Below are 13,260 nucleotides of genomic sequence, written 5' to 3' on the forward strand. Positions count from 1 at the left end.
GTGCTGTAGGATAAAAAAGGCAACGTGGGTTTGACCTACAGTAGAGTTGTCTCACATAGCTTTGAGGAAGGATAGAGTTTCTTGTGCATGTGTTTAAATGCAGTGTTTGTTTGTTTGTTTTTTTAATTTTAGCTAGTGTGTCTGTAAGCACATTTATGTTTGTTTAGGTATGTGTGTGTTTGTGTGCATGAGTGCATTTGCTACAGGCGGTTAACAGTCCGGCAGTTATAATTGTTTCAGCTGTGGTCTCAGAGCTCTGTCTCTGTCAATCAAGACTCAACCTCAGGTCCCGTTCTCTCCCGCCATCATGTCTCCCCCCCTGTCCCCCTTATGGGTTTGTGGCCATGTGTGAATTTGGTTAATATGGTCTGATCTTTTTCTTATTTCCTGATATCAAGATGTAATCTGATGCAAGATCTCGCAGCCACAGCTGGGGTCTGGCAGGCTGCATGCAAGGAATGTTTTTGTAAATGTACTGTAGGAAACCATGGTGTCACCGGTGACCTCTTTTTACACACACCTCGAATTAGTCATTCATAAGATATTACAGATAATGTTGTATAATTTATGTTGTCTTGGTATGATTCTGTATTGAGAAATGGAGACAGAGGGATGTAAGGCAGAGTTCTTTCCATTGAAGAGTGAACCTGGTGGATCAGTTACCCATAAAGCAGCTGTACAAACTGGCTCAATTTGGTACCATTTATAAAGACTCAGCACAATCGAGACTCATCGTTACTGTTTCATAGAACTTCAAATGATATTTAGGCAGCTTTCTTCACCATCAACCATTTAGTAAAACAGTAACTTTGAGGCAACAGAGATGAATGGGGCTGTAGTTTTTTTTTTTGCCATAAAAGAGTATTAGATCTATGTCTCTCCATATCAGATTCATTGTTGATTTCCTCTTTTAAACAACTGGCTGAAAGTTTATATATTGTCTTTTCCCCTCATTTGATGAGGAAGCTTCATTAATCTTTGCTGCTCATCTCTAGAGGATCCTTTAAAGCACAGCCGCTGTGTCCCACAGGGCTGAATCGCTGCATGAAAAAGCCTAAGCTCTGTTGGTCAAATTATTAATGAAATGCCATCTATATCTACCATTAGAACAACAATAATAACAGCTCATTTTACTTGGAGACACTGTATTAACAACAGTCTCACCTCAATATACTGTAATGTCTCATTGAATAAACCATATGTGCATGCAGTAAAGGACATTTGCGGTTCCAACATTAGAAAGTGCAATAACAGCACTCAACGTGCTTCAGGGGGGCACGTCACCTAGTACCTCTGAACTCAAATGGGGAAGCAGGATGCATGTTCTCATCGAGGGTTCATTAAACAGGCTCCACTGTTGTGGTAATGAAACTCCAGCTGCTAATGAGCACCGGCTGGATTGTTTTCTCGGCAGGGAGAGAGCCGAGACAGCTCTGTGGAGCCAGTCTGTTCACGGTGTTCCCCCTCCTCCTCCTCCTCCATCCTTCTTCTGCTCCTCCTCCTTCTTCCGTCTTCATTCTTCTATCACTGCACCACAAGGCTGCTATTTCACACCTGCTCATAAACTTCCTCAGGCAGCAGATAACGATGTTGTTTTGTTTTTGCCTCCATTTTCTGTACAGTTACTGGAATAACAAAGTGGTTCCTGTCACATCCTTGGATTTTCCATATCTCCAGGGTAGCGTAAGAAATGGAGGACTAATCAGATACATAGCAGAGGGAGCTCATTTTCATCCAAGTATGAAGTGTTAGGCAGCCATTTTGGCTTATAACTGCCCTCCATCCATATAAATGCAATTATTCTACCTCTTGTGTACTTACAAAGCAGTTTTTGCCCTACTGCCACAGTTTTATCATGCCCACTTAAGAATCATACATAATGTCAATTCCTTTATGATGTTTTAAACTGATTCTTAAAGGACGGCAAGTGGTGTACGAGTGGAGAGCTGGCCTTTCTCTCACAAATATTATTGAAGAGCAGTTGGCAAGGCAGAAAAGGAAAGTTTTAAAAGCTTTAAGTGGTATATTATAACCAATAAAGATGTGTGAAGTCCATTCAGATGGGACCAATTAATAAACTGGGTTAATCGAGATTAGAGTAGTTATGAGAACCATGAGAGCAATCATGTTCCTCTTTTGACTGCACTCATTGTTCCTGGATGGTATTTTATACAATGCAAAATTGCAGGAGGTAGGTTATAATAGACAACTCATTTCCCAGCCTTTTTACCCACTCATCAAATCATTTGGATGAAGGCAGTCTACAGCCTGGGTAGAAATATATCTATAGGTCAACAGTCCATTTATGTGAATGTACAGGCTCCTAATAGCTTTTTAGTTTCTGTCAGTATAAGGCTTTGGCTTATTCACCAGGTTAACCAAAGACTTCTCAATTATGCCTTTGCACTCCACAGAACTTTTGCAGAATTGATGACACAAGTAGCTGAAATGGGTATGGATAGGTTTTTGTTAGGAAACGATAATTTAATGTGAATTTCTTTATACATGGTTCTGTTGCTACGGGAAGACTGCAAAAGGTATGTGCTCTAATTGAGTGATCCTGCATGAAATATTTTGAACTCACTGTTATGTCTATAAAATATGTGGAGTCTTTCTAGATTGTGACTAATCTGTCATCTAATTACTATGTTTGAGTGTAAACAGCTAACTTGGGATTATTCAGCTGTCGTGGAGGTCTGCACAAGTGCTGAATTGTTATAGTGCTCCACTTTTTCAGTGACACGTTATTGAACCATGATAACTCTCCACTGTAATAAAACGGCTACTTGTCTTTTGGTGTAATGTGGCAGCTGCATTTGGTCCACCTCCAACCAGACAGTTTGCTGTCATCAATCTCATACACACAGTCTGGCAAACCGACAGAGCAACAGACAGATACCTTCAATCCCATTTACAGTCTCCTGACCTGGGTAGTAATGGAGGGAATAGTGAGTGGACTTGAGACCCACAGATATTGAATTTTTGAGGCCAATACTGATATTGACATTTGATCATTTATGAAATCCAATAATGATTCCTTGGCAGGAATTCATTTTTAACATAACATTTTTTTTAAATGATCCCTTAAATTTGGTTATTAAAGAACATGTGATCAAGTTGTGTACTGAACAGGACATTTTACAGTTCTAAAATAAAGTAAGTTAAAATATGCAGAAAATATCAGTCATGCTGATGTATCACACTGGCTCTAGATGGAACTTGTCCAATTAGTGTTTGTGTGTGACAAAATGGCAATGGATAATGTACACACACATATACAGTACCAGTCAAACGTTTGGACACCTTTCCGTTCACTTGAATGAGTGTGTCCAAACTTTGTACATGGAATAGGCAGACCAGCGGGTTTGGCTTGTATTCAGCCCACTGTCAGGTTATCTTGAGACAGGTAGACCACTCTCAGTCCGAAGTGCTCTGCTGCTGATGGCATTTAAAATCACAAAACCATAGCTGTCCTCTTTCAATGTTTTCCTTTCCATGAGCACATGACAGCCTGAGAAACTGATAAATCCCACACTGACATCAGAGTATGACCTATGTTGATGGATGGATGTCTTACTTATGAATTGCACCATTATGTGAACTCCGTTTTATCAAGTGTACCATGCCACTGGTTTAAAAGTACATACCGTCTCATAATATTATAGAGCAGCACTTCTATGGCGATTACCACTAAAAGGGGGACATATACCGTAGTAACATCAGGTACAGTCTGCACTAAATGCACTGCACAGCTATTACTGCTATAAAAAGCCCACACACACTAACAGTGTTTAATAGAAACATATCACTTACTCATAAACCAAAATGGTAAACAGAATGGTACTTAAAGTGGTACTTACAGTACGTTGGCGGACTTTTACCATCAGTGATAGTGGTGAGACTAGATAAACGACAACAACATATGTTACATCAGCAGCATTACATAATAAAGCCTTAGGTGCCGTTTTATGGGTAGTAGTGGCCCAAAGGTTCAAGAGGAGAGCATATCAATGAAATGTAGCCAATTTGACCGGCAAACAGGTTGGAGAAATCTGGCAGGGAAACTAATGAGCAGTGCTTGCCCCTCCCTCAGTAACACAGCTGACATGCCCTGGAGCAAGACACAAGACCAATAACAGATAAGACTGGCCAACAGATAAGAATGAGGTTGTTTCGAGCAGCCTCTAGGTATGAAAATAAAGGTAAAAAAAAACTCTAAATGCCATTTACTTTATGCAAACCAAATACCAAATTTAGTTTAACTTTGTATGCCTGTCATGTTTGCTATGACTTTGACTTTGAATCCTCAGTATTTCAGTTCTGGTTGATTTGGTGACACCTGTGGTTACTGGTGGTAACACTAAGAATGTGTTAATAATGCAAGCCCCAGAGTTGCCTTTGAAATTATGCAGTAGTGACACCTAACTTTCAGAGGCTTATTATCTTTTCCCCAGTTGTTCGTCAATTATAAAATTTGATGTCTTTATCATAACTGTATATTTATAAGCTGTTGAAGCTAACATATTTGTGCTGACACAAATATTTTACCCATTCAAGATTTCTGGGACTGTGTGTTCTGGTTTTCTGAAGTACATCATTAAATGACGTGTAAATGAACACAAATTAAGTGCAATGGACACATGTGCTGGCTCTTGTCTTCCGAATTTTGTCCAGTATGTGCATGCATCACTTTCTGCGAATCCCTTGTGCATGTGCACCCCATTTGAATGCAGTGTGGGAATGGCGGACTCTGCTACTGACAAAGCAAATTTCTATGTAGAGAGGTAACTAATGTGTATAAAAACATTTAGGGTCTATAGCAGAATAAATGCCAGCTAAATCTTTCTATAATGATTGGCTTTCAGACCTCAGCATTGTCTTTACACCAGTGCTCTCAAAAGGCTCTTCTTAAAGGTTAGCATTTAGTATCTGTTGCTATATAGACACTCTTGCTATTTATAATTGTATAATAGTCAATTTATTCAGCCTGAAACTTTTAGGCCTATTTGATTATGTTTTCACAGGCTTATAGAATATTTCAGTTTCTCAAGATTAAAGGCAAATGCTTTTCTAAGAGGTGGTGCAAATAGCCCACAGGCAATGCACAAACTAGGCAACCCAGTGTGTAGATGGGTCAAAGAGTTAAGGTAAATATTCTGCACAGCATCTACTTAGATCTATGTCCTTGTCTGGCATTACTTAGAATACAAGTATCTTGTCTAACACATTTTGTTCTTAGGCACATAACCAACATGTGCCAAGACATAATGGCTACTTCTGTATTGTACAGAAGCCTCACCACCTGTGCAGTCTGCTTGATTAGTCATGCTTTGTATGTCTGAATAGTACATTGCTGTAGTTAGTGGCTCAGATGCAATAGTGGAGTTGTCCATTAATTGCAGGTTTGGTGGTTTGATCCTTGGCTCCTCCTATTTGTAGGTTAAATGTCCTTGAGCAAGAAACTGAACGAGTGTACTACATATAGGGATTGTGTCATTTTCCATGTATTGCTTCTGTTGTTTCCTACAGCTGAGAAGTATTGTTTATGCTCCATTTACCAACCATGGCAAACTAGGTTCCCTTGCTGCAGAGTTTTAGGGTGGACAATTTCCCCCCCCCTTGATTTTGTTGATGACACAGCAGCAATGGGATTCACCTTGTGTGTGACAATAGGCTTCTCTCAGTTAAGGATTGTCTCAGCAAGCAAGTGATGTTGGCTAACCAGTGCTTAGTAAAAGCCTCAGATGAATCCTGAAAATAAGACCTCCTGGTGTGGAAGTAGAACTTCTTGTTACAACAGAGCAGAGAGATATGAATTGTACTGTGTATTATAAAAGCTTAAAATATGATGTGCCAGTGAGATCCTTGTACTGAATAGGGCACAGTTAAAATCCACAGTGGGTTATAATGACCTTCTCTCTTCCTGTTGGGAGTACAGCTCTGTAATATTGCTGCCAGTACTGCTATTGGTGGTCAAATTTACGTCGCAAACTATACTTACAAGACCGTTGACCTCCTATTATATTCTTTCATTATTGTTACAATATAACTTGACGGACCAATGGCAGTACTGAGAGCAATGCTACGGATATGGACTCCCTGTGGACAAGTGCTAAGATAGTATTACCCCTCACCAAGATAGTGAAGGAATACCTTTATATAATTAGCTATTTATGATTTTAGAAGGGATCTCTGTGGTGTATTGCTTTCCTTCTAAATATGTGTGTGAGAGTTAAGGGGTTAGGACTTAAGGTCGATGTTGACTTTGATCCCCCTACCCCTTCCCCTTGACATCCCAGAAATCTACTGTTAAGGTCCATGTTACAATTTGTTTTTGCTTTACAGCCACACTTTGCATTCCCATGTTAAATAAGACGTTTACTGAGTGGAATTTCTTTTACTGAGTTATAGCTTCATACAAAGATACCAATCATAAATAGACCATACTATTGGGTCAGATGATCAGGTCTTATGACACTGATGTTCAGATCACATAATCACACATGGCCATGAAAAGAAAGCATGCAGACAAATGTTATTGACACTTGTATACAGTTATTTACATATAAATAGGAACTGAAAGACCTTAAGCAGCTCTCATACCTCCAGTATGAAACGGTCTAATTGAGGCTCCCCCAAAATTCCACAAGCACACTCATAAATTACATTTAGGACACAGCAGTAGCCAAATACGCTGTACCAAATGAGAGCATACAGCAATTACACATATAAACAGACAGCGCAAAGCAATTTGAGATAGAAAACATAGATTAAGGAATGTTTCACACCAGAATACGAAAGGGTGTGGAGTGTGTCATGGATATAAGTCCAAAATGTTTCCTTCTAAAATGCAACATTTTACTGAACTGACTAGTCTGAACTGAACTTTAAGATGGCTATAATCAGCAATCCTTGTTTTAAAGATGAGTTATCGGCAAAACCACAAAGCCTTTTAAGCATATAAATTTAATTTTTATGTAACATGAAATATTGCACCTGATAAAGCCACTTGCCGATGGGTAAGGGTGATTAAACATGTACTCTTTGTAGGTAAAATGCAATTTAGGCACATCCCATATTAGGAGTTGTCATTCGGAATCTTTATGAAGATGGGATGGAGACATTTTCACAAAATGAGGTACAACAAGATGTTGTGCACTTTGAGATTACAGGACTACAAGTCAACCCCCAGTGCTTATACTTGAAGTAAACTGTGGCAGATCAGTTTTAATGATAATTAGTTCATTTCTGTAAAGCCCAACTCCTTCCTCTGTGAAATATATAGTTTATTAGAAAGAGAGAAAATTGTTAGAGAGCAAAAAAGAAGGCTCAGTTTGTGAGTTGTGGATGGACTTCAGTCTTTTAGGTGGTTCTTCTAAAGGGAGGCTACCTTTGAGTTGTTTCCACCACCACATTTCACTCATCAAACAGTTCCCACTCAACTCCAGTTTTGACCTCTATATTGGAACTAAACTTTTTAAGAAGATGACCTTTCAGGTAAATGGATAGCAATTATTGTAATGTATTTGCATCTATATACTTAATTGGGGCTTGGCAGTACATTCTGCCTTTTTACATGTTTGTATTTAATCAGATTTACTGCCAACATTATTAATAACTGTGGAAGAAGGAGGGTAAAGGAGCAAATAAAGGAGAGAGGAGGAAAAGGTGCTGACAGAGAGCTGTATAATAAGCTTTTGTATCTTGGAAGTTTGCCTCTCTCCCTCCATCAGACTGTCTGCTCTCTCTCTCAGGGAATGTTGTTACTCTACCTTGATTCAATTGCCACAAAGTTGTGCAAAGTTTCTTATTTGTTTTCAATGGGTTCTTTTTTGGTTTTTAATTGATGCCAACAGGCAATGCGTATAAACAGAAAATAGGTTGAAAGTGGTCTCTGCCTTGTTGATGGCAACCCGATCTTCACATTGCAATCTAAAGAAGTATAAAGACTTGAGAGTGAAGACCGCAAGCAGTTTAAGCTGTGTTGGAGAAAGCCTATGTCCACTCATTGATATTCAGAGCCTTTATGAGTGAGCGCTGTAAACAACCAGAAAGCCCTGGAATTGGCACTCAAGGCATGTTGCAGCGCACACACACACACACACACACACACAGTCACTGCTTTCTTAACAATGCTAGACATTCATATGTATTCAGTCTCTTTTAGAACACACACACACACACACACACACACACACACACACACACACACACACACAAGCCAGAACCACCACCATACTCCCTCTCTCCCTTTCTCTCTCTCTTTCTCACTCCCTCGCTCTTCTTTCCTCCCCCTCTCCGGGTCTGCACCACATCAGCAGCAGCTGGAGAGTGCAGCAAAGCATTTCAGAGCAGAGCTCAGGAGGGCAGGGCGGGCAGAGTGGCCCTGTGTGGGCCATCCAGTGGAGAGAATCTACCCGCTAACGTTAAGCATTTCTCTCCCTCTCGCTCCCTTTTCTCTAGAGCTGCAAGCAGAGAAACAGCCAAGCTCCTCCTCCCCTGCCACTCAGGAACTGATGACAAGGCTGGGCTTCTTACTGGGAGAAGGGATCCCGGGTTCGGCAGGCATACCTATGGACGACAAGAATGAAAAGAAGGTATTTCATTTTCTCCCACCCCTCCCACTCCCTCCCTCCTCCAACAGCAGCTGCTGCCGCTGCTGCAGCGCACAGATAGAGAGATAGAGGAGAGAGGGAAAGGATGAGAAGAGGAGGGAGTTGTGACAGTGTAACAGAGGAATGGATTTTTTTGTTGCAGCTTGATTCATTTTTTCCCCCCTGTGCATAATCTTTGGATGGGGATTTAAGTGGCACTCCTGGGCTTTTTTTTTTTTGGCACAACAAACAACGGTAACTGTCAAACTGTTATGATGTTTTAAAGAAAATAAGTCCATATTTAAAATTGATTGCATGTGGTTTTATTTCAGTGCAAGCTTTACTGTGTGGTGTGTGTGTGTCTCCCAGTAACTTGAGTGCTATTCCAGGGGCTCTTGAGTATGTAACAAGAGTGTCTAAGCCTGGGTCCAGAAATAGAGTTATGTTAGGTCTGAGCCTCAATTTGTTTGGCTCTACTAATTAAGCTGGGGCTGTATGAGTAGCAGAGCAAAGCCCAGCATGCTACACTCATTTATCTCGTGTCTTGGACACGTTTTGACACTGAACCAGCAATTTTAGGAACATGAAAGAGGCTTACAGTATTGTATAAAACATGTTCATTAGTTGAGATGTTAAAAGAGGAAATGGGCAGTATGGGATGATAATGGATTTTACTTTGTATTTGTTTGTGTGTGTTTGTGTGTAGGTGTGTGTTTTCAGATAGGGGAGGAGCACATTATTGTCATCTGCCAGCAATCCTCTTTTCCTCTTTTCATACTGCTGTTTTACAACATGTCTTTAACTCAGCATGTTGTTTTTAGCTCTGCCTCACAGTGAATTATTAAATGTCAGTAAGCTGTTTGGCTCTTACTGTGTGTTAGATGCCATCAAATCCGGGCTGCAGCCTCAGGCTGGAAGTTGCCGGGCAAAAACTACTGGCACGCTGTCACAAAAAACAGGTGGGACTCAGAAATAGGAAATATTAGGAAAGCTATGGCCAGACAGGGTTGCAAACATAAGAAATTGGAGCCAGCTTTACAAGCTAGTTAATATCAGCATTCCACAAGTTGATAATTGTGCTGCCAGCCACACAGCATCCCATCTATTTTGCTGTTTGTATTCTTTCAGCCTGCCATTGTACAAACATATAGACCTTTAAACAACAACAACAAACAGTACATCTTGAACAAGAGGTCACTCCCATTTCTGTCTCAATTTGGCTAAGCACCAGTGAGTCTTGTTCTTTTGTTCAGCCAGGTTGAAATCCTTACATGGCAAACAAAACAAGGGGATACAAATTTCACTGACATTTCTACTCTTCTTAAATATAGTAGCCTTCTACATTGCCTTATTATTATTATTTATAGAATCAGGAATGCGATATTGTAATGTGATGGTATCAGATGTAACATGTTCACACAAAGTTGTCTGTAATTATTATGGACATAATTGATTTTGCAGCAGATTTTCAATTTCAATACCGTTTTCAGAATATTGTGTGATATTGAAGTGGTGTTTTTAACAGGCACAAAACTGCAGTTTAGTCCTGTTTTACTTTAGATTTTGGGACGACATTTAAAATGCAAAAGAGGTTAGAGATGTTGGATTGGTGGAGTTTGTTTGAGTCAATACACAGCTTTTTACTGAGTGCTGCTTGAGAAACCAGCTGTGAGTGAAAGTATTGCAGGCAACAAAGTTGGTATGTTGAGGCTGATGTAATTTCAGCTGGGCTTGTAACAGTGGTTGTTAATTGGATAGAACCAGGCAGTGATTGATCAAATGTACTATGATTTAACCATTTTTTGGAGAAAAAAGTGGATAGTTCTTGGGTTAGCAGGATCTCAAGTTCTTAAAGAGACTGGATTATTGAACATCATGGAACTACAGTAAATTCTGGACATGTTTGTTTGTGTTTTGTTCTGTAAATTTAGTGCTTTGCCCACCACCTATTACTTCGTCTGCACTTATTGTGAATGAAGCTGGATGGGGGAGGAGTTGGTTCCAAACTTACTGAGTGGTGACCAGACTCAATCTCTGTGATGTGGAACAGTTTGAAGATGTTGGTTCTTCTTACAGTGGGACAAGGATTCTTGAGCTACAGTATGGTGTAGAATCACAATACAGTTGAAGGAAGATGGGGAAACAGGACAAACTAGCTTAAATTCAGATTTTTATGCTTGTCAGTCAGCTCAAACAAAGATGCAGCTGCTGTTTTGTTGTCAGATGAGCTTGAAGACACGAGAAAGGTAGCTATTGTAACACAACAAAGTAGAGACTTCTTCCCTTGTGAAACTCTCTTCAGGGTTATTTTGGTTCTTCCAGACATATGAGTGTGTAATTTTTGAGCCTTGCTGCATTTACTGAGCTTATGCCCTTCAGCTTGTGTGTCATGCTCACATGTGAAAGACTCGTTTATTTGTGAAGGAATTTTTTTGCATCACTTTCACATGATCCAGGTCAAATAGGCAATGAACATGGATCACACCATTCTTTACAATTTTTCAATTCACTTTCCAAATAAGGTTGAAAAGTTATTTTTGTTGTATTTGTTGCTGCTCATGCTGAAAAAATGTGAACATGCTGCCAGTGTTGCTAAAGCAGATTCGGTTTATATTGAGTCGGACCTCATACTTCATTGACATATCTGATTAGTAGAGCACATTCCTGATGTACCTCAACCCTTTTCTCTATCTTCCTTCTCCCCAGTGCTCTGTGACAAGCCAGGGTATCAGCCCCTGCTCCACACTGACCAGCAGTACGGCGTCTCCCAGCACCGACAGCCCATGTTCCACGCTCAACAGCACGACAAGCCGCCCCCCTCTCAGCCGCTCCAGCCCTTGTGGGACCATCACTAGCCCGAGCTCCACACTCGAGAGCAAAGATAGTGGAATCATAGGTAAGAGATAACAGTCCTTCACATCCTCCGGTTGCAACTTGTATTGGTGCATGACCAGTACCACAAGAGTTGTAAGACTGGTGGAACCCGTCCTGATTTAAGCTAGCAGCTAATTTAGCCACTGGTAGGCCAGAGGTGGAAATGGTGACTCATTCAATGGTGAATGCTGATTCATTCTTGTTCATATTTTAGTTACAATACTATTTGAAGCAATGGAGTTAAATTGCACAGAATTGAATTTTTTTTATTTTTATTCAGTCTCACTGAGATTAAGATTTCTCTCTTTTTTTCCAAGAGAGACCTGAGAACAAGAAACATTCATAAGACAAGAACATAATCAGCAGACAGAAACAATGCAACTACACAATAAACAAGAAATCAATAAAAACAGTTACAAGAATCTTCAAAAAACATCAGATAATAAAGCTTTAAAATCTGCAAGAGTAATGTAAGACTCAAGTTTGAGGGCAGTTTCCAGTTCATTCCAGAAACCAGTTCTGCTAACATGAGGGATATCTATCTATCTAACTAGTTAAGTAGTTACGGGATGGTGTACTGTGGTTACTAGATTTAAATGAGAGAAGAGATGTGAGGTAGTTTGAAAGCTTTAGAGCTTTACAGATGAATAACATGAGATGGTTATTTCTTCTTGTCTGTAAGAAAGTCCAATCAACCTCGTGATACAGAGAACAATGATGAGTATGAAATTTGTCGTTCATGATAAAACATAATGCACTATGATACACAGGGTTTAGCTGCTGAAGTGTTGATGGGGCAGCATGACAGTACAGAATATCTCCATAATCAAGGACAGACATGAAGGTTGACTGCACAATAGGCTTACAGTTGAAAGAAGACAGACAACCTTTAATTCTATAAAAGAAACCTTGTATGATTTTTAATTTCTGAGTCAAATGTTGAATATGAATCTTGACTGATAGTCTGCTCTCTAGCTATGGGTTGCATTGTCCAGCTACGGGTACCATTTAAAGTTGTAATGGCAGAATAGTCAGAGTCACTGATAGAGGTGGAGAATACAATGTACTTTTCTGCTTTTAAAACTTATCTGTGATTAAGCAGTGATAACTGGAACACATCAAAGGCAGAACTGATACAGAACTAAACCATGATGCAGAACTAAACCATTCAACAGACGTCATATTCTCAGCCCACATATCTCTAAAGCATGCTCCAGAATGTCTGTCAAATAGTTTCACTGACTTCACTGAGGTTTAAAACCACCTGTGGTGCTTTTGCCAAAATAGTCAGTAACCACGCTAGGAATGCCAGCGATGAGCCAAGTCAGCTGCAGATCTGATGGGAAAGCAGGCTCTGTGAATCAATAGCTGAGTTAGGAGCATGAGTAGCCCGCCTCTGAGCAATGACGAAAATCTCATCTCCTGCCAGCCTCTCATTTACCACCGTCAGCTTACTAGTGGCCACATAAGTTGCAGGGTTTGATAACTCAGGTAATGGGGAAAAAAAGCTCTGCTGACCTCTCAGTAATCTTTTCTGGCATTTATCCTGCACAATACAACCATCAGTACACACAAGGTTAGACTGTCCCCTCTTCATCATCGCTTACTATCACATTTTACAGTATTTCCCATGACGCTCTTCTATCTCCAATTTGGTAGAATTGTTGCCATCTGTATTTTAGGATTTAGACCAAAAAGTCTCATCTACATGGTGTCAGTCATTCATCATTTTGTTAAAACAGCTGGATTTTTTTGTGGGACTGAATATCATTTGTGTCAGATTGTATTCAGC

At 40.0% G+C, this 13,260-nt stretch overlaps 1 protein-coding gene across 2 annotated transcripts in view; it reads left to right on the forward strand.

Annotated features, from left to right (window-relative positions):
- The window catches only part of tanc1b (tetratricopeptide repeat, ankyrin repeat and coiled-coil containing 1b), a 111,833-nt gene that overhangs the window by 50,913 nt on the left and 47,660 nt on the right, over positions 1 to 13,260 (forward strand). For both annotated transcript variants that reach the window (XM_067603464.1, XM_067603463.1), the window contains 2 exons: positions 8,464 to 8,597; positions 11,301 to 11,490. In XM_067603464.1, the coding sequence (XP_067459565.1) occupies positions 8,464 to 8,597; positions 11,301 to 11,490 (324 nt within the window). The remainder of the gene's footprint in view (positions 1 to 8,463; positions 8,598 to 11,300; positions 11,491 to 13,260) is intronic.

Source organism: Thunnus thynnus, chromosome 11, assembly GCF_963924715.1.
Source record: "Thunnus thynnus chromosome 11, fThuThy2.1, whole genome shotgun sequence".
NCBI lineage: Eukaryota > Metazoa > Chordata > Actinopteri > Scombriformes > Scombridae > Thunnus > Thunnus thynnus.